The sequence below is a fragment of the Rhipicephalus microplus genome, chromosome X (assembly GCF_043290135.1).
Source record: "Rhipicephalus microplus isolate Deutch F79 chromosome X, USDA_Rmic, whole genome shotgun sequence".
Lineage (NCBI taxonomy): Eukaryota > Metazoa > Arthropoda > Arachnida > Ixodida > Ixodidae > Rhipicephalus > Rhipicephalus microplus.
Genome location: NC_134710.1, coordinates 509,014,451 through 509,040,006, shown reverse-complemented (window position 1 = coordinate 509,040,006; position 25,556 = coordinate 509,014,451). Strand labels below are relative to the sequence as shown.

Genomic DNA, 25,556 nt, shown 5'->3' with positions numbered 1-25,556 from the left:
TTCTTGTGAGAAAATTGTTCAAAGACCCACTGTTTTGAAGGTAAGTCATTTTGGTCTGTGGAAAATAAGTATTTATGGTCAACTTTTGAGCTTTCACTATAATGACCTTTCGAAATAACGAATGAATCACCATGGCCCCCTGAAGTTCGTTATATCGAGATTTCACTATATCAAGTGAGCTGTTGCAATCTTGACATGTTGAGTAAAGTACTGTGAATAGATCTGCATTTTTAAATGCCTCTTGTGGGTACGGTTCATTTCTAACAAAATATGTGTGAAAAGAGTAAAATCTCACAAGCACAGTGGCTATGTCTTGCAGTATTAATGCTGGAAAAAGTCTGTAAACAGTGGCTTATGTTGAGCTGACGTTACTAGATATATAGGCGAACTTGTCTTTGTCAAGTCTAGAAGAAAACTGATTTCTTTGGCGCTAGAGTGTCTATGCTTTGTACCCTCTTCTCCGTCCTAACAAAGAAGGGGGAGAAGTGACCATATAAAGACATGATACTGCTAAAGAAATCGGTTCTGTTCTAGCTTTGACGAAGACAAGTGTGCTTGTCGAAACGTCAGCTTGAGCACACAGCCTCCGTTTGCGATTTTTTTCATCACAAGCTTCCACCTTCACTTTCCTGCCATATTTTTTTTAATCTTATCACTTGCATTACATGAAATACCGTACTCACAATATAAGAACTTCAGTAGTGTATCATTAGCATACTTAATGAACTAAATAAAACAAAATGAAATATCCAACTTGACGAATCAACTTCAGTAGTTCAACTAGCTCAAAGCGTGTACGTTTCATGAGCCTTTTGAGCGGCAGCTAGTGGCAGCTGGCAGCGCTGTAGTGCAAGTATCACGTGCAGCAAACTATGGCATTTGTGGCATTGTGTGGTGCCAAAACTGACAGGCGTCGTGTGTAAAGGAGGTGTTGGCGAATCCCAAAATGACTTCTTGAGAAGTGTAATGGTCTGATAACAACTCTGATTGATTTTCAAATATTTTTTTCAGAAGCAAAACCGTGTTTTCGAGTAGCTAGCAAAACTAGAACAAAGCACTCACAAGACAACATTTCATGAAAGCTAGGGTGAATGTTCCACATCCCATATAAACAAAGAGAGGAACCACAGGGCTTTTCAATGAATTTTGATATTATAGAGAGCAAAATAAACAATTTCATTTAGACATAAATGCTTTCCCTTTTTTGTGCTTTTCAAATAGTGGGCGCACTAAACTATAGGTGGAAATGTAACCACAAAAAGAGCAGCTTCCATAAACTGAGGCAGCTATAAACCACAAAAGAAGATAAGGAGCGCCGGTGCTCACCAGACTCTACACAATTTCCTTTAAACACACACTTGTTTGCATGCTATTTCAACCTTTCAGCGGACATAATTTTCACACATGATTGCACAACCATGGCTGTTAATTACAATGTATGTTTATCTAAACTAATAAAAGCTTCATTATAGCATGATTATCTGCCTGTTATACTCATTTGCAAAGGTGGATTGATCAATAGCCTTGAAAACTACAGGCCAATTTTTTATCAGTACAACAAGCAAATTGATGACATACCAAATTTCTACTTTGATCATGCCACACTTAGCTAAACATATTCTTCTGAGCGCAAGTCAGCTTGATTTTCGACAAGGTGTTTCATATTCAACCCAACTAATAGGATTCTTCCACAATCTGTCCATACCAATAGATAAGACACAAATAATAGACTGCATATCTGTGTACATTTCAAAGGTAAAAGCAGCAGGAATGCCACGGCACACAGAGAAGGAACAACACAGGACAAAGCGTTCGTCCTTGTCTGCATTATGTCTAAATCATGCCGTTACTACCTTTTACAATTCAGGAAAGCATTTTATGTAATTGAGCACGATCTTCTGATTTCTAAACTTTGAGCCTAGAAATTAGACTTGAGTGCTGTCACATCGGTTGCCGAATATATCTTTGTGCTAGCAGTCTGTAGTACTTGACAGTTTCGAAGAGATCAGTTTTGAATGCCCTTTGGTTTTTGCTTTCTATTAAAAATATTGCAAATAACGTCGGATCTACATTAAAAATGTTTGCAGATGATTGTGTTATTTATTATTGATAGAGTAAGACAAAAAGAGAGTGACATTACCTTATTGCAGGCCAATTTATACACTATAGGATCATGTGTTATTAAATGTTAAAGGGGGCCTGTAACATTTTTGGAGCATGGTGACAAAACGCTGCCGATCGGTAGTATTGGCTCCCGAGAATACGTGAGCCAAATGTTATAGCACAGCACGCGGCCTGGAATTCACAATAAATTATCTAAGTCTGCTAAAAATTGCTTTCTCTTCCTTTGACAAATGATGGAAGATGCTAAAAAATCCCTCGTAGAATGCCCATGTATCAGCTATTGGCTCATTGAAACATGGCGCGCTTGGTCCTTACAGATATTGCCGTAGAAGGCTATTACTTGTCCGCGCGTTCGAGCGTGATTGCACTAAAAAAAACGCATATTCAAAGAAAAAAAAAGAAAAAATTGCTCAAAGTAACGAGGTCCGTGTCGTTTTTTGTTTGCCCCTCCCATACCTATCTGCTTAGCTTCCAGCGCTTTTGTCGGGACGAAAGAAAAGAGAATGCGATTGCAACGTGTGACAAATATTTGTAACTCTGCTCGTACTGGACAAAATTTTAAAAATTTTTGCTGCATTGAATTTGTGAGGCAATAAGCTCTTCCAGTAAATTAATTCTATGATTACTCAAAAAGTGTTTCAGAGCCCCTTTAAGAAATGTTCCCTGTAACCTTTTCAAAAAAACACCCATTTCAGTCCAGTACTGAACATTACCTGATCCTAAAGAAACAAATTGCAGTAAGATAGAGAGGTGGACAAGTTGCGTTTGATGAATCTTGTAAAAAGTTAGCGCAAATGGGACTTCTATTCCCGTGCTCCATTTCATTTGCGCTGATTTTTTATACGACCCAACAAAAAGTTGAAGAATAAATGATTGATTGATATGTGGAGTTTAATGTCCCCAAACCACCATATGATTATGAGAGATGCCGTAGTGGAGGGCTCCAGGAATTTCGACAACCTGAGGTTCTTTACGATTCACCCAAATCTGAGCACTCGGGCCTACAGCATTTTCACCTCCATCAGAAATCCAGCCACCTCAGCCAGGATTCGATCCCGCGACCTGCAGGTCAGCAGCGGAGTACCTTAGCCACTAGACCACCACGGCGGGGCAAAAGTTGAATATAAATATTAGGTACTTGCATCACATCTCGCACATTTCGCACATAGGCAATAAATTTGTGGACATTTCTTTGCTATAATTTCAGTCATTATTGTACAAATTGAAAGAGCAGCTGTAGTCTCGTTACGTCTGCACACTTGACTATGGTTATTTTGGTGAAATCTGCACACTACTGGAGAAGCTTGAATAGGTGTAAAAAAAGTGTCTAAGTTCGTACTTAACAACTATAGTAAAAGATTAAGTATGATGGAAAGTAGACGAAGCTATTGGGGCGGCGACTAAAAGACTGGTAGAAAAACCTCGTACTGAGATATTTTGATGCTGTTTACCATTCTACAAGCGGCATTAAGCGAGAAAGATGCATGACGTATTCCACCTACAGTGTTGTCAAGACACGACCATGCAATGAAAGTCTGCCAGTTTCCTTTGAGGAGTGACGTTTTCACGTATTCCTTTTTTTTTTTTTTGCACAAGCCCTAACAGAATGAGATGCTCTATTGCTTGACATTGTGAAGATTTTGGACAATCAGGTCTTTTAACTATGCCTGTGCTAATATTCAAACACTCCAAATATGTTAATGAATATTATTTTATTAAAATTTGTTTTAATTCGAGTTTAAATTACTGGAAATTTCAAAGTATTCGAAATGAATGAATAGGTGCATATTACACCGCATGTAAACCCCTGCCCCTGTAAAGATGGTTTCACTACAATAAAAAAGAAGCTACACCGTGAATGCACCTTTTCAAAGAAAGTTCGCACTGTCCTGAAGCCCTACTTCAATGTTAAATTAACATATTGCCCTCATCAGTTTCGTTGTCGAGCTGACCGCTGTGTAAGCAAGTGCTCTATTGCGCATTCTTCTCACTTTTTTTTTCATTTTTGTCATTCCTCTGTTGTAACAACTGCTTGCTCTAAACCGACGTTACTGTTTTGTGTGTGTGTGACCCGTATATCTGCTTGCCGGCATTTTTTCCTGCAATATCTTTTTTCTTTTCAAGGTGTATTCACAGTTCGTTACTTTTGTCTCTTTTATCTTTTTGTACAACCCCCTCCTGCTTATGGCTTGCAAAGCAAGCCGGCAGTAAGAAATAAATAAAAAAGTCACAGTTTTGTTTCAAAGACAAAGCAATGAATGCGACAGCAACAAATCGGAATGTCACCTGAAAAATAGCAAGCAGATCAAAACATGCGCCGCTTAGCTCTCGCAGATAAGATTGATGCACGAAACGTACTCACAGGTACAGCTGAATGCGAATAAGTGTCTCAGTTGTTACTTCGCTGTGTCTGAAAAGCGCACCCTTTTCGCAAACAGACACTGCACAGCGAGTGCAGTGACCTTTGCCCGGCTGGTAACTACAAGAAAATTGTTCCAGTGAAAGCCCAAAGAATATGATTCTCTCCACTGCGAGATAAGCACGCGCACGGGTGAGCATCTACCCCCTCCGCGAGGGGTTAGATGCAGGGGAGATGAATGCAGGGGAGATGAACGCATCAGTGCGCGTCATAATGATCTGGCAATAAGAGTTCACTCCGCCATCTCGCTCGTAATGCCGAAAACATGATATTACCCCCGAGATTGCCATTTGCACAGGTAAGTAGTAGGTATATAGCTCACTTATTCAACGTTGAAGGAGGTGCTCCTTCATGGCTCAGTGGCTAACGCCACGCACTCACAAGCAAGAAGTCAGACGTTCGATTCTATGCACCGGATACTTTCTTTTGGTTTACCTTTCTTGTATTTTCATATATATATAAATATGTATACATATATGGTGAATGATTTGGTCACCAACATGGACACCGATGACGGTGGCGAAATCAAGCCGAGAGTGTCTATATAATTGCTATCGCAATAATGAATAAATACATGAATATTGATTCTATTGATATACTATTATTCTCCTATTGATCAAATTTTGACAAACACACAGCAAGACAGAAGACGACAGGTGCTGACTGGCAAATTACCTTTATTTTGAATTGTGGAAACATCTATACCATGGCAGGCAAAAACTGGTGCGAAACTTCTTCTATTTAAGGCGATATTTCTTAGTGCATCTACATAGGAGGCTGCAGGATGAAATGAAAGTTTCAAGGCTGGACAAGGTATTCTGCTATTCAGATGATATTCCTACGAGCCAGTGCATGGAGACAAAGAAGAAGACAGGCGCAAGCTAATCTCTGTGGCTGGCGCTGCTCGCTTAACCAGCTGTTAATACATCTCTGACTACCCCTCCGAGTCGGTCTCCTTCTCATAACATATTTAGTGGAGTTGTGCCATCCCCGACCTCCCCATGGAACTCCGAAGCGGACGCTCCCTCGCCGCTTTCAACATGACCACTAAAGACTTAGCTACATCCTCCCCGGTCACCCGCCTTTCTGCCCGGCCTGTAAATCCAGCTCCCACAACAACTTTCGTGACGCTTCCCGCCCTCAAAGACCCTGGCGTGTTCTCGGGCTGCGAGAGTTCCGACGTCGACAAGTGGCTACGCCTATACGAACGCATCAGCGCCACTTACAAGTGGGATCGCACACTTATGCTCGCGAACGTCATCTTTTATCTCGACGAAACCCCCCGTGTTTGATTTAACAACCACGAGCATGACATTATGAGCTGGGACAGCTTCAAGGAAAAGATCTGTGAGCTTTTTAGCAACCCCTTTGGTCATCGTGAAGCTGCGAAGAATGAGTTGTCGACTCGCGCACAATCTTCGACGGAGTCCTACATCAGTTACGCTCAGGCTATCCTCTCACTATGCCGTCAAGCTGACGAAAACATGCCGGAGCCTGACAAAGATGCGCATATTATAAAGGGTATCGCCGACGATGTGTTCAACCTGTTGGTATTCAACAATGTGTCATCTGTTGATGTGATTATTCAAGAATGCTGCCAGTTCCTACAAGCTAAAAGCAGGTGCACCTCCCATCAGTTCCAGCGCCTTCCGAACACCGCAGCGACGTCCTCGTGTCTGGACACATATCATCCACCAGACACCTGTGACAACTTGACGCGGCTCGTCAGGCGAGAACTTGAAGCGGCTGCTCCAGCTAATGTGGGACCAACGTCCCCTGATCCCTCTCCTCCAATTACGTTGCCCCTCATTCAAGCAGTCGTCTGGCAGGAAATCGCCAGCTTGGGAATTTACTCTATTTCACCGCCTCCCCGCACCGACTTCCAGCCCCAATACACAACTGCACGTCCCTTCCCAACCGGCTCTCCCTCAACGTTCCGTAATCCGTCCGCATGGCAAACACATGATGACAAGCCAATCTGCTTCTTGTGTCACCGAATCGGGCAAATTTCTCGCCATCGCAGAAGCCATTGGGGTCCTCCTGCACAAGCCTCCTCTCATCACTTCCATGCACGTCCTGCCTATCGCCATGAGACCAGCCGTGACCATTTTGCCCAAGAACATGCTACTGAACACCGCTACTCTCGCTCTTCAACCCCCAACGTCGCCAGTCTAGTTCTCCACATCCCTGCCGACCATCTTCCCCCGCCTTCCCATGAGATTCTTCGGCAGAAAACCAAGTGCTGCAGCCCCCGGAGGCGGCGCTGCATCTCTCGGACTGACAGAAAATCCTCTCCTGATGATATGGACAAAACAGAACATTATAGACGTACAAGTAGACGGCGTACAAGTAACTGCTCTTGTCGACACTGGTGCACAACTTTCCGTGATGACGAGTGATTTTCGCCGCAAGCTCAAGAAGGTTCTCACACCTGCGACCACTCAGTTCGTTTGTGTTGGGGATGGCGGAATAGCATCTATCTTTGGAATGTGCTCCGCTCGTGTAAGCATTGCGGATCCACACACAGTTGCTCTTTTCACTGTCCTTGATAAATGCCCCCATGACGTAATCTTAGGCCTCGACTTCCTGTCCGCGCATTCTGCCCTCATAGACTGCTCAGCCAGTACGCTCAGTCTATCGCTCAGCTTACCTGCTTTCGTTGTTATTTCAGCAATCCCTAGATTCAGGTTGCTTGCCGGACGATTGGAAATTTGCCCATACCCTACCATTTTTCAAATCTGGCGACCGGTCTGATCCCCTTAACTATAGGCCTATTTCACTCACTTCAATCAGCTGCAAGTTGCTGGAACATATTCTTTTCACACATGTTGTAACCCACCTTAATCAGAATAACTTCTTCATTAGCAATCAACACGGATTTAGGAAACATTTCTCATGTCAGACACAACTTTTTGAGCTGGTCACTGACCTCCACGTTTCGCAGCACAGGTTGCTTTGTACCGATGCCATTTTTGTCGATTTGTCGAAGGCGTTCGATCGGGTTCCACATCAGCGTCTAATGGCTAAAATTTGTAACCTTAATCTAGATGACAAAACAACCCACTGGATTCGTAGTTTTTTAACAGACCGTTTGCAATCTGTAAAATTAAATGACCACGTTTCTGACCCAGTGGGTGTCTCATCAGGAGTCCCCCAGGGGTCAGTACTTGGCCCTTTACTGTTTCTGATTTATATAAGTACTTGGCCCTTTACTGTTTCTGATTTATATAAACGACCTCGCATGTAACATTTCCTCGTCAATTCGTCTCTTTGCCGATGACTGTGTGATATATAGAGAAATAGTAACTTCCGATGATGTTTCTACACTCCAGCATGATTTATTTACTCTAACTGAATGGTGCGAAAAATGGCTGATGAAAATAAACGTAGAAAAAACTAAGCATGTGCAATTTTCTTCTACGACAAGATCCGAAACTTATAATTACCTAATAGATAATGCCAAAATAGAAACAGTTTCATCTTTCAAATATCTGGGAGTTACATTCACCTCCGATTTAAGCTGGACCCCCCATATAGAAAAAATCACATCGAAGGCGTGTAAAAAGCTCGGCCTGCTCAAGCGTCACCTTTATTTAGCTAATTCAGAGACACGACTTCACGCGTATAATGCTCTTATCCGCTCTTCACTAGAATACGCGCAAATCATCTGGCATCCACATCAGATGTGTCTGACTAACATGCTTGAATCCGTACAAAACAAGGCCGCGCGCTTCATTCCGTCATCGTACTCAAGATACCAGAGTGTATCTGCCTTGAAGGACGAACTTAATCTCCCCCCTCTCACCCAACGCAGGCAGTTGTCAAGATTAACTTTTTTTCACACCTTGTACCATCATCCAACACCATTCGCTCGCAAATTTATACTCCCGGCACCCTATACTCCCGGCACCCTATACGTCCGCACGCGCTGACCACGCTCAAAAATAGGCCAAATTTTTGCCCGAACAAACAAATATCAGAACTCACCCCTTGTTCTGGCAATCAATGAATGGAATTCTTTACCTAGCAGCCTAGTGGACCAAACAGACACCTCTTCTTTTCAAACCGCACTCCTCGCTTTTCTAGCTATTTAAATACCCTGTAACTTGTCTTCATCATGTTCATCTTTTATAGGCTGTAAATTTGTGTTCCTGCCTTCCAAATACCAGATTTTCTGTCACTTTTACACTTTTTTTATATGTTTCACGCTGTACTTTGCAATTGTGTACTTTTGCTGCCTTTATGATATTGTAATGTCACTTTTGTTGTGTTGATTCTTTCTTTTTACAATATTGTATGTTGTGTCGGCTTTCAACCCATTACTCCCCTATGTAATGCCCATTTGGGCCCTTAGGGTACCTAAATAAATAAATAAATAAATAAATATACTTGCCCACAACAGAACCTCTTGTACAACGGCCGAGTCACCTCTGCACAACAGGACATGCGCGCCTCTCTCCACAGACACTGACCTACTTAGAGCTCGTCTCAATACCACCAGTTACCGACGGTGACTATGTTCTGACCCCTATCGCCGATGTCCTCATAAACCGTGGCATTACATAACCACATTCCATTCTGTCTGTCGCAGGAATGTCGCAGGAAATTCCACGTGTCTCTCAGTTGTCAACTTTAGCTTGTCACCTCAAGTGCTGCCACAAGGGATTTCTTGGGCGTTGCTCTGCACCTTAGAAGACAATGCGGTAGATGTTTTCACGATGGTCGCTTCTTCTGACCCCAACACTCAACATCAATCTGACACTTGCTCCGACAGCGCTATTGTTGATCATTGCTTCCAAGTTAACGCCGCAGCACACTGACGAGCTCCACCGGGTTCTGCTGTCCTACGTCAACGTTTTTGACCTCAATGGCCGTCTGTTGGGGAAAGCTACTGGTATGACTCACCGCATAAACACTGGTAATGAGCATCCTATTCCTAGGCGTCCATATCGGGTGTCGGCGGCCGAGCGTCACATGATCCAAAGTGAGGTCGACAAAATGCTCTCCAACGACATCATTGAGCCATCCTGCAGTCCTTGGGCTTCTCCTGTAGTGGTAGTCCGCAAGAAAGACGGTGCATAGCATTTCTGCGATGATTATCGACACCTCAACAAAATTACAAAAAAAGATGTGGACCCTCTACCACGAATAGATGATGCACTTGACTGCCTCTATGGGTCCCACTTTTTTCCTCCATAGATCTTCGTTCCGGCTACTGGCAGATAGAGGTAGATGAAATGGACCTTGAAAAGACGGCATTCATCACCCCTGATGGCCTATATAAGTTCAAGGTCATGCCCTTCGGCCTTTGTAACGCTCCAGCCACCTTCGAACGAATGATGGACTCCCAGCTCAAAGGATTCAAATAGTCTACCTGTTTGTGCTACTTGGACGACATCATCATCTTTTCACCAACATTTGAAACTCATATAGAGCGCCTATCAGCCATCTTAGGCATCTTCCGTCACGCTGGCCTGCAGCTCGACTCGCCGAAATGTCACTTTGGACGCAATCAAATCACAGTACTTGGCCATCTAGTAGATGCCAACGGTGTACAACAAGATCCGGCAAAAATTAGCGCCATCAAAAACTTTCCTGTACCACGATCTGCGAAGAATGTACACAGCTTTATAGGACTACGTTCCTACTTCCGACGCTTCGTGAAAAATTTTGCGCACATAGCGAGGCCGGTTACGCAGCTCCTCAAGAAAGATGTTCAATTTTCATGGGGCTCTGAAGAGGCTTCCGCGTTCTCGACCCTTATCGCTCTTCCCACTACTTTTCCGATTCTGGCACACTTCAACCCTGCTGCCCCTACGGGAATCCGTACAGGTGCGAGTGCACATGGAATTGGTGCAGTGCTGGCTCAGACACAACATGGCCATGATTGCATTACTATATATGCCAGCCGCCTCCTATCTGCACCTGAACGTAACCATTCGATCACAGAGCGTGAGTGCTTGGCTCTTGCATGGGCGGTGGCGAAATTCCTACCTTATGTATACGGACGCCCATTTTCAGTAGTTACTGCCCACCACGTGCTCTGATGGCTCAACTCTTTGAAAGATCCATCAGACTGCTTTGGTCGCTGGGCTTTGCGCCTGCAAGAGTTTTCATATTCGGTGGTCTACAAATCGGGCCGTCTACACCATGATGCCAATTGCCTCTCCCGGTACCCTGTCGATGATCCTGAGGACACTGACGAGCCCACACAGAACTCTATCTTGTCAGTGTCCTACTTCCTTAACATTGGGGAAGAACAGAAGCGCGATCCAGTGCTGCATGACATCATCAGCCGCACGGAATCCTCCCCAAATGATGCTTCCGTCCGCTACTTTGGCATTCAAAAAGGTGTGCTATACCGCCGCAATTTCCAACCAGATGGGCCTTACCTTTTCATTGTTGTGCCTAAGCACTTGCGCCGCTGTGTTCTCACCGAACTTCACGAGGCTCCCACGGCAGGACACCTTGGCGTATCCCGCACGTACTAGCACGTCCGGCGCCGTTTCTTCTGGCCAGGCCTTGCTCGCTCGGTACGCCCATACGTCGCCACATGTGACCTATGCCAACGTCGTAAAACACCGTCGCTGCTACCCACTGGCCATCTTCAACCAATCGACATGCCCGCGGAACCAGTTTACCGAGTTGGGTTAGACCTGCTTGGTTCTTTTCCCACTTCAACATTGGGAAACAAATGGATAGCCGTGATTACAGACTACGCTACATGCTACGCTATTACGTGAGCTCTACCGACCAGCTGTGCAACTGGCGTTGCTGACTTCTTGTTACGGGACGATATATTGATTCACAAAGCTCCAAGACAACTCCTCACAGACCGTGGCTGTACATTTCTATCCCAAGTCATCGCAGACATTCTGCTTTCTTGTTCCACGCAACACACACTGACAACCCCTTACCACCCTCAAACAAACGGCCTCACGGAACAATTTAACCGTACTCTAACAAATATGCTTGCTATGTACGTGTCGTCCGACCACCGAGACTGGGACCTTGCCTTACCCCACACAACTTTCGCGTATAACTCATCCCGTCATGATGCAGCAAGCTTTTCGCCATTCTACTTATTGTACGGAAGAGAGTCGACTTTACCACTGGACACAGTCATCTCAGCTAAAACCTCGTCCACCAGCGAGTATGCCCGCGACGCGATCCCGTGAGCCAATCATGCCCGTCAGCTCACTCGCGCTCGGCTGATGGCGTCGCAAACCAACCAATGCCGTCGGTACCATGCAGAACATAGAGACGTACATTTCACTCCTGGTACCCTCGTTTTACTCTGGTCCCCCTCATTGTCGACTGGGCCTATCAAAAAAAGGTTTGTCTCATTATACAGGACCCTACTGTATATTGCGTCAAGTAACACCTGTCACCTATGAGATCAGCCCCATCGATCCATCATCATCTGCTGTGCGGTCCAGTGATATTGTACACGTATCGCCGATCAAGCCCTACAAGAATGCATCAGATAATGACCTTTAAAGCACCGGAATGGTGCCTCCGCCGCCGGGGGTCATGCTACGTGCCAGTGCATGGCGACGAAGAAGACAGGCGCGAGCTAATCTCTGTGGCTCGCACTGCTCATTTAACTGGCTGTAAATACATCTCTGACTACCCCTCCGAGTCGGTCTCCTTCTTGTAACAATATTTTTGGTAATTTTAAACACGCACGAAGCAGGCCCTCAACCCTTAATGCTTGAAGTATTAGATAAATGAATTCCGAACGTATTTTCAGTGACTTGTTAGAACATATGAGTTACCAGTAAGGAGGACTATTCAGTTTCTGGATCTAAAGCTTAAGTTTGTCACAGATCACACCTGCTGGGCGCGTGAGCTGCGAACCAGCTAGCCATTACTGCCTTTCGATTTTAGCCATCCAAAGCTGGTGAGATCTGCTACAACATGCTCAACTCAAAGAATTCAAGTAGGCACCTAATTTCAGAGAGCTTCAGGAAACAGCTAAAATGCCTTAAGGCAGCAGGTTATAAACTGCATCTGTTCATTTGTGTTGCAGAATCACTTCTAAAAAAGCTTAAGGACAGCCAGGATAGGCAATCAGCATGAGATTGCAACGAAAATCAAAAGTTTATTGTAACACCTTATATGCATAGGATTGCATATAAGTTAAAAAAAATAGCGAGGCATGCCAATGTGAGAATGCTATTCTCTGCACTGAGAAAGTTAAAGACGATGTATGCGCAACTAAACAATCCCGCAAGCAAACACCAGCTGTGTGCAAAAAACCAGAAACCTACCTTCCTAGAATGCGCAGAAAATGTTTTGTATTCGATCCCACTGTCCTGTGGAAAAAGATACGTATAGCAAATGGGAATGTGCTCAAACGAAGGAGCACGAGTATGACGAGAAAGTAGCTATTAGCAACCACCTTGCATCACTTGCAGAGATTGTGGCTGCACACCCAAGTTTCACGAAACAAAAGTCATCGCGGGACACAACAACAACAAAAAAAAACAAGGGAAATAATTGAAGCTGATGAAATAATGTGCCTTAGAAGTAAAAGTGTTGGTAAAGCATTTATAAACCTCTCTCAGAGTGAAATTGACCTTATATCTTTGAGATGAACCACACGTGTTTGTGTCACAGAATTGTGATGCAGTGAGATTGACGTCAGAGGGATAACAGCATAGTGTTAGACACGTGTGTTCTGCCAGTGGTATAAATTTTTCTACATTTCAAAATAATGACCACTTGTAGGTAAGCACTTGTCATCACCTATCTTCCTGCGCGTTTGTCAAAATTTCAATGCTGCTTTTTACTTCTTTGCTGGTAGTAATTATAACAAAGCAAAGCAAAACACACCTGTAATTACACAAAAGGCACCAAAAAATCTCACCTCTGGGCTGCTTCAACCCACATGACAGCCTGGCACTGCGCAGTGACGAAACAATGGCCAAGGTGCGCTGCATTCTATGCTCCAAGTCTTCCGCCCTCCACAAAGACCACTGCACAGCAAGAACACTAAAGCTTGGATGAATGCTCTTTTAAAGCACCTCAGAAACCTTGTTCCAGCCTTGCCAACCAACCAATAAAAGACTCACAGGCCCTATTAAGTAAATGCCAGCTCTCTGCCACAACAATAAAAAAAAAGTAGCAGCCACTGGCATAGTGCACGAAAAAAAGTGGTCAAGCCAAGCTGAATGTAACATGCAACATATCTTAAGTGCTAAAGCAAAGAAACTAGAATGAGAGAAAAACAAACACAGTGCACATAGTAAGCGCTAAATACCAACTATGTCGCACAGGTGAAGCCTGGAGTGGTGCTGTACATTCACAGGTAGTTCCACAACCTTGAGAAAGTTGCCAAAAAGCAATGCATCAGTTGTGCTCTGCGCTCCTCGAAAGCTGCGCAGCCAGTTAGCACATGTATGCCAAAAAAAAAGCAAGGAGTAGATGCCAAAAAACAAACAAACAAACTAGGCATTATGTAAACCGTGCAATCGGCATTGTGTTTGCCATACCACCTACATAGGTCAAAGTGGAAGGTATATCGACGACCATGAGTGGGAACATGAGTTGTCTTCGTAAAACAAATGCACTGCAAATTTACCAGTCCATTTCGCTGCTTGCACGTGTGCACCGCAGCTTTGTGAGATTAAGAGCCTGAAAAGAAATACTGACACCTTGAGATGGTAGTTGCTGTAACCTTATCACATGAAGAGCAAGGACACAGAGAACATCATTGACACTTCTATCTATTTATTCACTAAAGAGTGCAGCTTTTTTTACTTGATGCTTGATTAGCGATACAGCGATGGCACGCATAAAGTCAGTTGGTGTTTAGCGCTTACCCAGTCCACTGCATTTCTTCCTCTCTCGTTAGATTTCCTTTGCTCCCCACTTTTGTGCTAAAAAATGTAACATGTTATACAACATCAACAGAAAGGTTCATTAAGCCTGAATGTGTGCTGACGCTACATGGTGCTATATGGCACAAAAACCAATGATGGCCAAAGCGACGACAATGTTAAATGGCTGTACAGGGTCCTAAAACTTGGCATATTAAAATGATGAGTGAGAAGTGATGAGAATGAATGACTGCTACTGGTGATATAGGAGTGTGGGTAAAGCCTTACCAATGCCCTTGAGCTCCCTGTGGTAAATGCTTTCTTTTAATAAAACTACTGCAGCAGTGGCCACTCTTAAGGGGTTGCGCTAATGATCACCCGAGTGCATATGATATGAAAACCGGAAAGTTACGTAAACAGCTCGTAAATCATCCAGAGGTCGTGAAACTTTGTGTACAAGTCCACACAAGCAGAGTTACATGCCTTTGATAATAGAAAAGTGGCCGCAGTGCTGCCGTCTGTGTCTTTTTTTCACTGGTTTGTTGCGTGCCTTCACTCTTTCCTTCACTGCTGCCCTGCATTTGTCTATTGACCTCTGAGAGTGCTCCTCCTAACAGCTGGCAGAGAAAAAAGGTTTTTGGTCACCTACCTTTCTGCCATTAGTGACATCACCTAATCAGACAGGTGCCACCTGAATGGCCACAGTGGAAAGAGAAGCACACAGTTGGTGGTTAAGGGAGCCCTCAATGAAACAGGTTTAAAGAACACTTCCTTACAATACTGAACAAAGTCAGACTTGCTATTGCCTATTTGCTTGTATTTGCTGGCATTCCAGCACTATGTCAAGTACAGAGGCTAAGTTTATCACTGGTGGGGGGGGGGGGGGGGACACATATTCTGCAAAGCGTTACTTCAGTATGGCGTGAGTTTAATTGTTACCACCAGCCAGTTTCCAATACAGAAAATGCAGCTCATTTCTTTATTCCATAGGTGCTGCCTTGAGCTTCTTTCTTGGAAAAGTTTCATTACACTCATGGACATGTTGGCAGCATTTGAATGAGTGGCTAGCTGGTCAGCCAACATATTGCCTTCAATCATGCAGTGGAATGGCACCATGACACGACGCCTGGGTGCATAAAATGTACACAACAGAGAACAGAGAATATGTCTTACCAACATGCCGAAATTTATACTCTAGAGAATACAGCTACACCATGAAACAAGAACTAAAACTGACGAGCACTAGCCCAACAGTCGATTTTGCTACAGCAATATAATCACAGAATTTTTTCAAGTTTCTGAAGCCTCAACAACACTTGAAAAATCTGTGAATAATACTCTTTTAGGTATGTTTGATTCCTTCATGTGCTTAGCGGCTGACAAATTAGGGTCTGGCTTAAATAAGCTAGGTCCAGCATGACAACATCTAAGGATCCAGCCACAGTGACAGAGATACCCCATTGAGACTGTACTGAACAAAGGCAAGAAAAGTTGCACTGAAGTTCTAGAAAGTACGCGTGGATATGCGCAACGTCAACAAAGGATATGTGCCACGGCCATGGTCGAAAATGTATAGTGGGAACCACAAGAAATTTTCAATTATAATCTTATTATCTCTGACAAACCTTTCACACACAGCGAGTAGATCTTTGTCACTGCAGGGCGGTTTTTAAGAACCTGATGGCTGGACAAATAATGTCTGAGAAATTGTGTGAGATGGTCATTCTTGACATATACATTGTGAAAATGCAATCTCTGATTTTAAGTCAAGACGATAGTTATAGCGCAAGAACAGAACGACGACAAAGAGACAAGAAGGACACGAAGGACAAAAGCGCTTCCTTTTTATCTTTGTCGTTCTGTTCTTGCGCTATAACTATCGTCATGTCATACCAACTAGCCCAAGCTACCACACTTCCAAGTTAAAGCTCTGTGCAGGGCTTGTCCTGCTGAACCTGTAGAAAGAGAAATACTTAAATGGTGGACAGCATCCAGCACTATAAGTGCTTAGCGTGGAACACTGATAAACTATGGCACCATAGTCTGGATGTGTGCATAGAAGGCTTTTGTATAAATTAATTGGGCACATTTTATTGCTACCATATGCTGTGTGTGAAAGCACCTTTAGAATGCAATAAAAGGTACTGCGAAATGAAAGGTACTGTGTGGGATGCACAAATACAAGAAATTCATTTTTATAAGAAAAACTGTACAACTGAAGACACCATGCTGTGATACTACTCTCATTTCTTGAACAAACTGTCATGATAAGACATTTCCCACTTAAATATTGAATATGCAATAGGACAAGTAATCTTCAATTATAGTCAGCATCCTACCCCACATACCTAAGCTCTTGCGAAACGTCTCAGTATATACTTTCAGCTGGAATGTTTCACCATAGGAATTTTCGATGTCTAGGAATACAGACAAAAACAACTGCTTGTGGAGGAATGCTTTGTGAATATATGCCTCAGTGTATTAACCACTACTCCCCCGAAAACCCCATGGTCTAGTAATTTGTTTGCTTTAAAAATGTAATAGTCACCAACTTTTTTTCAAATACTTTCCAGAGACAACTTGTTACCGTATTTACTCGATTCTACCGCGCCCTCGATTGTAACGCGCACCCGATTTCCACCGCGGAAAAAAAAAAAAAAAACGTAAGATATATATTGCAACGCGCACCCATTTCTCTTGCTGGCTCGCACGATCACACCACTCGAAAAAACGACTCCTTTCGGGAGCGTCTTCCATTTAAATATGAGGTACGGGCGAAGCTTGTGCCCATCTGACGTGTAACAGACCATTGCCGTCACTGTAGTTTTACCGTAAACCGATGTCAGCACGCGAACTTGCTTCGCCCCCTTCTTCTCGACGGTTGTGGTGCCAGGCATGTCGAAGTAAAGAGGCGTCTGATCGGCATTCCCGATTTGCCCAAGCAGGCAGCCGTTGTTGCGCCGCAAGTTTAGGACGAACCTCTGAAAACTGTGAAGCTTTTCATCGTACTCCTCCGCAAAACTTTTCGCATATGCATGTTCCCCTTCGGAGGAAAAAGCCTTTCCTCTTCTTAAAGTTAGTTAGCCAGCACCTGCTCGCTTTAAAACTGGCTCCGCATTAGACCTTTTTCTAAGACTAATTGGATAGCCCGCACTTGGAGCAGTTCTGTCGTCACGGGCCGCTGTGCGACTCGCTGCTCAAGCACATACTCGCCGAGCAGCTCCTTAATTTGCGGAAACCGACCCTGGTGTGGTCCACAGAAGCCTTTGCGTGAAGTTTTGCTGTCGACAATCATCTGCTTTTGCTTCCGCCGGTCCCGCACGCACATTTCGGGAACTTCGAATGACCGCGATGTGGCCCGATTTCCGTCCGTTTCTGCACACGCGATGACTTTTCTTTTAAAAGCGGCATCGTGGTGCACTCGAGTTTTGGGAGTCGGCCCATCCACGCCGTCGATTCAAATGCACTACTAGATGACGAACTCCTCAGCACACGCACGAAGAGCCGCACATGAAAAACACATAGCCAGAAATGGCCGACGCGCTATGCCGACGCACGTAGGGGGCGGCCGTTTTGGATTTGCCGATGGCAATAATTTGACCGTAATTTTTTTGTTCGTACTCAATTCTAACGCGCGTGCGATTTATGAACTCGCTTAACCGGAAAAAAGGTGCGCGTCAGATTCGAGTAATTACGGTAGGTTTGTAACTGAAAAAAAAAATTGCCTTGTTTCAGGATAAATTACAATGGCTTCTTTCTAAGCAGCACGAATCTTGCCTCAAGGCAATAGAGTGCCATAGAGACAAAGCACACTTGTAGGGCCGAAGCTCCTTAATGAAGCCATGGGTCGTGCATTCTCTATGTATGTACAGTCAAACACGGTTACATCAAACCCACATATATTGAATTTTCAGCTATATCCAATTCAAAAGTTATCCCCTTGAAATTCTTTTGTAAAAGTATTAAAATTCGCATGTTTATCTCGAATGGTATTTTAACCAACCTTCGGATGGATATATCGAACACCGGGCAAGCTTAAGGTGCACTTAAGCACTCGCCCCCCCCCCCCCTGAAATTTCTGTGGCAGCGCGGGTCCGTGCGCGAGTTGGAAAAGCGCGCTTTGGCACTCCCATGCCCGGCGACCTTTGCGCGGCCCCACGCCTACACGAAAACCCAAAATGCTCAAAAAAAGGTAAGGGCAAGAAGGCTCGCACTGCACAATCTCTAACTTGCGGAACAACTTTTTTTTTTGTTTCGTTTCTCTTTCTCTCTTTCACCCTTTCTCCGGATACCCGTCGGCTTGGTGAGCAGGAACGAAGAAGCTGACGTCCTCCTTTTTTTGCCTTTTCTTTTTTTTTGTTGCTGTTTCGAGAGTTTTGATCACCCAACCACAACTCGTGCCTTTTGCTGATTCCGGAGGTGGCAATCGCCTCGCCAAGGCTTTGTTGCTTCCGCTGTCGCAGCGTCTACGTAACACCACATGTGCAGTATTTTTTTTTTGTGTGTGTGCATAGTGTGCAATGCCGCTGCGGACTCCTTGAACTGTCCACTTCTCATGTAGCTATGGCCAGTGTCATGAAGCGCAAGCCCTTGACTTTGCCATGAAGTTTAAGGCTATTCAGCATGTTGAGGCGGGCAAGAACTCTTCGACCATCACTGACGACTTCAGGATACCACGAAGCCCTGGAGTACCTTGTTGAAAAGCAAGGCAGATATCGAAGTAAAGATGGCGGTGTAGCGAACGTTGGGAGCTTTTCATGTGCACACTCCTGCCAATGAGAATGTTGAAAAGGCACCCTATTTCAGGTTTTTAGAAGAGTGCACGAAGAACATTTTGGTGGATGGCACGATGCTGATCGCCAAGTCCTAATGGTTTGCCGCTGCACTCGGTGAAACAACTTCGCCAACAGCGGGTGGCTTCACCGATTTAAGCAGCGCTACAACATCGTTGGCAAAACCAATTGTGGTGAAAGCGAAGCTGTCAGCAGCCAACACATCCAGCAACGGATGACGAAGAAGTGGCCGGAAATCTCCGCGACGTTTTCTCCCGCGGAGATGTTTCATGCCTGGCGAGACGTGAAGACAGACACAGTGGTCAACTGCTTTTGCAAGACAGGCTTCAAAATGGCAGAACTTGCGGAAGCCGATGAAGACAATAAGCGCATAGACGACGCGTTTTGCGAGCTGTCGTCCTGCTTCCCAGCAGCAGTTCCACACGAAGTGTCTGTGGACGACTTCGTGGAAGCAAACTGCAATGTCCAGGCCGACAGCTCATGTGACGAGAAGGATTGTCCGGACGAGGTGCTGGCTACACGCACGTACTCCGCAGCTGAAGTGGAGGCAGCGTTCGGCATCATTCGCCGTTGTATTGGCCACATAAAGGGAACCGGGCTGTCGCACCTGGACAGCCTTGATAATTAAAATCATGACTAGCATCTTCAACATTTCAAAAGCAAAGAAGCAGGCGAAGATTACCAATTTTTTTTCACACAAATAAATCATTCTCTAGCAGCGTGTGTGCGGAATGAGTTGTCATTCTTGTATGCGCCTATTGTAGGTAATGATCATCTACAAGTAAGCTCTCAGAGCCTCTATTTTTTTCATATTAAATTTTTCATGTATGGAACTTATTCAAGATCACCTTCGAGTTCGATATATCCGTGTTCGACTGTAGTAGGTAGTCACTTCTGGTTTAGTTCTGGTTGAGTTCGGCAGCGGTGCTTCGAAGGACGCACACGTTAGGGAAATTCACTTTGTCTTACAGATATCGCAAGACGACTGGTGTGGTTTCCGCAGCATCTTGCAGCGGGAGGTGGGCTTCGTGTGGCCATTGCCGGACATCAAGGACGGTACCAGCCCAAGCGACTAGCGAACCTGCGTGACGGATCTGCGCAGACCCAACGGACACAAACGCCACCAGGGAACCGTCTGTGATATATACCTGCAGCAACTCGTCTATCGCTCAGTTCGGCAGCGGTGCTTCGAAGGACGCACACGTTAGGGAAATTCACTTTGTCTTACAGATATCGCAAGACGACTGGTGTGGTTTCCGCAGCATCTTGCAGCGGGAGGTGGGCTTCGTGTGGCCATTGCCGGACATCAAGGACGGTACCAGCCCAAGCGACTAGCGAACCTGCGTGACGGATCTGCGCAGACCCAACGGACACAAACGCCACCAGGGAACCGTCTGTGATATATACCTGCAGCAACTCGTCTATCGCTCAGTTCGGCAGCGGTGCTTCGAAGGACGCACACGTTAGGGAAATTCACTTTGTCTTACAGGTGAGACCTTTTGTATCACGGAGTTTTTTTTTTTTTTTTTTTTTTTTTTTAGTGTTAGTTTTTTAGCACTGCTGCCGAACTCAGCGCAAAGTGTTTGTGATGCCAAAGGGGGCTGCAAAAGACACTGGTGGTGATGCTGATAAGGATATGTTGGATGGTAAAGACCTTCGGGAATTAATTAGAGCGTTCGACACTTTCAAGCGAGACTACCGATCGGACATGAGGGAACTAAAAGACAGCGTGTCGTTCTGTACGGACATTTGTAATGACGTAAAGGGAATAGCAGAAAACATAAAACAGCTCAGACAGGAAATGCATGGCATTGTAAACGAGAACAAAGCACTCAAAGCAGAAAATGAAAGGCTTGCGCAGAAGTGTGAAGAATTAGAGCAATACCAGCGCCTCAATAATGTAGAAATAAAGGGAGTGCCAGCTGAAGATGATCCAGTACTTACAATACAAAAAATTGGGAAAAGCGTGGGTGAGGCTGTAGAAGCAGCTGATCTCGACACGTGTCACTGGGTACGTAGCTCAAAGCAGAATGCGCAAAGCATTATCGCTCGTTTTGTGCGACGAAGCAAACGAAATGCGTTTCTGTCAAAATGCAGAAAACAAAAGATAGACAGTTCAGTGCTTGGAAGTGAGGCGAAGACGCCTATCTACGTAAACGAGAATCTCACACAGGCTAATAAAGCACTGCTTTCAGCCGCAATTCAAAAAAAGAAAGCTGCCAACTGGAAATTCGTCTGGACGAACAGCGGAAAAATTTTGGCTAGAAAGGATGAAGGCTCATCTGTAGTTCGTATCGCCACACAGGCCGATCTTATTCAGATATGCGCTGATACTGCTTTGAATGCCTAGTGACATACTTCCTAGCGCAACATCTTTTTTAACATCTTTGCCCTCATTTCACCATGCCTGAGCTAGAACATGGTACAAACTATTACACGACTGATGCCTTCAATTCTGAATTCTCACTTCCTGCAAAACGTTTTTCGCTTCTACATATCAATAGCAGAAGCCTTAAGAACAAAGTTGACGCGATTACCAATTTTCTTCACTCTTGTACCGTATCATTTGACGTGATAATGTTCTCAGAAACTTGGATTCACGGAAATGAAGTGCCCTATATATCTGGGTACCATTCTGAGCACCTGTGCCGCAGCGCTAAGAAGGGAGGGGGCGTTGCTATATACTTCAAAGACACGCTTACTTGTGAAAAGTTGCCTCACCTTTCCGTCATAAATGATGACGTCGAGTGCTTAGCTCTACGCATTGGCAAGGTGCTCGCAGTGGTTGTGTATAGGCCACCTCTTGGAAAGGAAGTAAACTTTCTTCATTTCTTCGAGACGCTACTGTGTGATAATTCTTTCACTTTGGGTTCATTTGTTATTATGGGTGACATAAACATTGATCTGAAATCATCACACACGTACTCTAGGGAATTCACTACCATGTTGGACACGTATGCCTGTAAAAATTACGTAGATATACCCACTAGAATCACAACACACAGTGCCACGTTACTGGACGTCTGCATTACAAACCTTTGCACAGACTACATAAAAACGGGCGTTTTCTCTTCCGATATTAGTGACCACCTGCCGGTATTTTTACTGGCCACCTTATATGAAAATAAGCCTCAAGAGCAAATGTGTTCTCGACGTAACCTAAATGACATCTCGCGCGAAGTATTTAGAAACTTAGTCCAAGGACTTGACTGGAGCATTATATTAGACCAGGCAGACGCCAACACTGCCTATGACATGTTTTTCGAGATGATCCATAAATGTTTTGACAATGCATTTCCGCTCAAGAAAATCATGGTGCAGCGAAACAAAAAATATAGGAAACCATGGATAAACAAAGGTCTATATCAACGCATAAAGGCTAAGAATAAATTATACCACGAATTCATTAGTTGTCGGGACCCTGAAGTGTTTTGTAGATACAAAAAAATTCGAAATACTCTGAATGCTGATTTAAGAAAAGCCAAGAAAAATTACTACACAGCAAAGTTTGAGAGCATTTACGATAACCCAAAGAAGGTATGGCAAATGGTAAATGCTCTAACTAATAGAATGGAACAGTGCAGTGATATAAAAGAAATGACTATAAACGGTACAACTATATATGCTGAAGATTTGGCTAACTCAATAAATGCACATTTCATAAATGCCGGTTGTTATGAAGAGCCAAATGACATTGACCGTAATACTAATATCCCGGATACACCTATGATAGAACACACAATATTCTTACAACCAACATCTCCTGCTGAAGTGGAGGCATCAATAAGGCTACTGAAAAGTAATGTCGCACCAGGCATTGATGAGATTGGTGCGAAAGAATTAAAACAAGTATCCCACCTTATTTCGGAGGCAGTTGCTCATATTGTTAATCTCATGTTGTCAACTGGTGTTTTTCCACAAAAACTCAAAGTAGCACGGGTGACAGCTATATTTAAAGGTGGCCTTAGAAATAATTTATCAAATTACCGACCGATATCGGTCCTCCCCATTATGTCGAAAATATTTGAAAGTGTGATTAACCAAAGACTGGTTTCTTTCTTTGACAAACACAAAATTCTTTCTAATAGCCAATATGGTTTTCGGAAAAACAGATCAACTGAAAAAGCATTGTGCTACATCAAAGATAGTATACTTACGAACATAGATAGCAAAAATTTCACACTTGGTTTATTTCTAGATTTGAAGAAAGCTTTCGATTCCATAAAATATAATATTTTATACGACAAACTATCTAGGTATGGGGTGCGGGGAGTAGCATTAGAGCTCATTAAAAACTATCTGAGTCACCGTTCTCAAATTGTGCAAATACAAAACGCAAAATCATCGAAACTAAAGCTAACACAAGGAGTTCCTCAGGGGTCCATACTGGGGCCATTTTTATTTCTTGTTTATATTAACGATATTGTAACTATAGCAAACTCTCCTGAAATTATTATGTATGCCGATGACACTAATGTTTTTTTTAAATCCACAGACTTAACTGATTTGGAAACTAAGGCCAACGAGTACCTTGCGTTGCTCTCGACTTGGCTAGGCCAAAATAGACTGCAGCTTAATATAGCAAAGACAAACTATGTCATATTTCGTGCTCTGAACAAACAACTTAGCCGGGAAATAGTTCTAACTTTCCAAGGGCATGAGTTAACCAGGGTTAAAGAGCAAAAGTTTCTTGGTGTCTGGTTCCAAGAGCATCTTTCGTGGAACGTTCATGTTAATAATTTAGTCGTTGAACTCTCCCGAGCTGTTGGCTGCTTGTATAAAATTGCACCCTTGATACCTATCTGGTTGAAGCAAAACCTATATAATTCATTGTTCTACTCTAGACTATGCTACGGAATACTGGTCTGGGGTACCACTACAAAAACCAACTACAATAGGATTATTCGTCTACAAAAAATGATACTGCGCATTTATGAAAGTTATCAGGGGCCATGGTACCAATTAAGCACGTCACCGTTATTTTTAAAATATCAAATGCTTCAAGCAAACAAAGTTTATGACTTCAAACTACTGCAGTATATACATTCCAATGCACTATATCTAGACGACAGCAGCAGTAATGAAGTCCCATACGACATGAGACTGAAGAGAAGACGAACATTAAAAACCAGGACTAACTATGGTACACAAACAACCAGCCACCAAGTACTAATGATCCTGAATAAGCTAGAAGGTCATATTGAATTCTTCACGACTAGAAATGCATTTAAAAATAAGGTGAAGGAACTGTTACTTGCACAGGCTTTGAGAGAATGACTATTGCAACACATGTGTGTGTGGGTATATGTGTGTGTATGTGTGTATATATGTGTATGTGTATATATGTGTATGTATATGTGTGTATATATATGTGTGTATATATGTGTATGTAGGTGTATATATGTGTGTATATATGTGTGTGTATGTGTGTGTGTATGTATATATATGTGTGTATGTATATATGTGTGTATGTGTATATATATGTGTATGTATATATGTATGTATATATATATATGTATATATATATGGATGTATGTGTATGTATCTATGTATACTATTGCATTCCATGCGTTTGATTGAGCTTGATTGTGTGCTGATATCAATACTCCTTTTGTTATCTTATGCCTCTGTCTATTAAAAAAAAAAAAAAAAAAAAATAGCACAGTAACTATGTGGACGTACGAATGCGAAAGACTTTGTATTCCTAACGCATTGTATATCAAATGTGTAACGATTTTTTTATATTTTTGTTTACTGCCAATGAACTACTATTATGCCATGTAATATGATGTTGTAACATGTTACGGGTACCGGGGCCCCTGTCAGGCGTTGTTCGCCTTTAGCTCCTGTACCTTTCTTGAAGTTGTCAAGATCAAATAAATCTTATTCTTATTCTAAAAGTCCACTAGATGGTGGTACTTGTATATGATAAATATGCAGTTAAACCTCGTTATAGCGAGTTGAGTGATAATGAAATAATGGATACAACGAGCAAATCGTAATTCCCCTTGAAAGTCCTTATAGAAACTAAAGTATTTAAAACCTCATTTTAATGAAGTAAAATTTGTTAGGTATGGGATATAGCGAACAAATCTTGTTAGGAAATAAAATTCTGAGCCAATGTCATGACAGTGCAAAATGCGAATCTGAGATGGTGTGCAAGGCGAAAACTGCAGCAGTTCAAAACTCCTGCAACACATCCTCCAGCAACACACGCAAAGCTGAGACGCGCCAAGTGCATGCTGTTTCTGGAGGAGAGGGCGTTAGACGGGCATTGCACGTGCGCTGCTTGGCTACCACTGACAGCCGAGGACTCCACAACTCCACAAACAACTCGCCCTTTTCGTTTCTATATTTTGCGTCTTCTTTATATTCTTCCTCTCCCCTTCTTCACGG

The 25,556-nt window shown here is 43.5% G+C and overlaps 1 protein-coding gene across 12 annotated transcripts in view; it reads right to left on the bottom strand.

The window, feature by feature from the left end:
• LOC119160723 (valine--tRNA ligase, mitochondrial) overlaps window positions 1-25,556 on the bottom strand; it is a 622,168-nt gene that overhangs the window by 81,939 nt on the left and 514,673 nt on the right. For 10 of the 12 annotated variants that reach the window (XM_075881124.1, XM_075881123.1, XM_075881128.1 and 7 more), the window contains one exon: window positions 13,416-13,524. The exons of 1 other annotated variant lie outside the window; for it this stretch is intronic. In XM_075881124.1, the coding sequence (XP_075737239.1) occupies window positions 13,416-13,524 (109 nt within the window). Of the gene's footprint in view, window positions 1-13,415; window positions 13,525-15,016; window positions 15,059-25,556 lie in introns of those variants that run through there. One more of the 12 variants, XM_075881133.1, reaches the window with a different exon arrangement.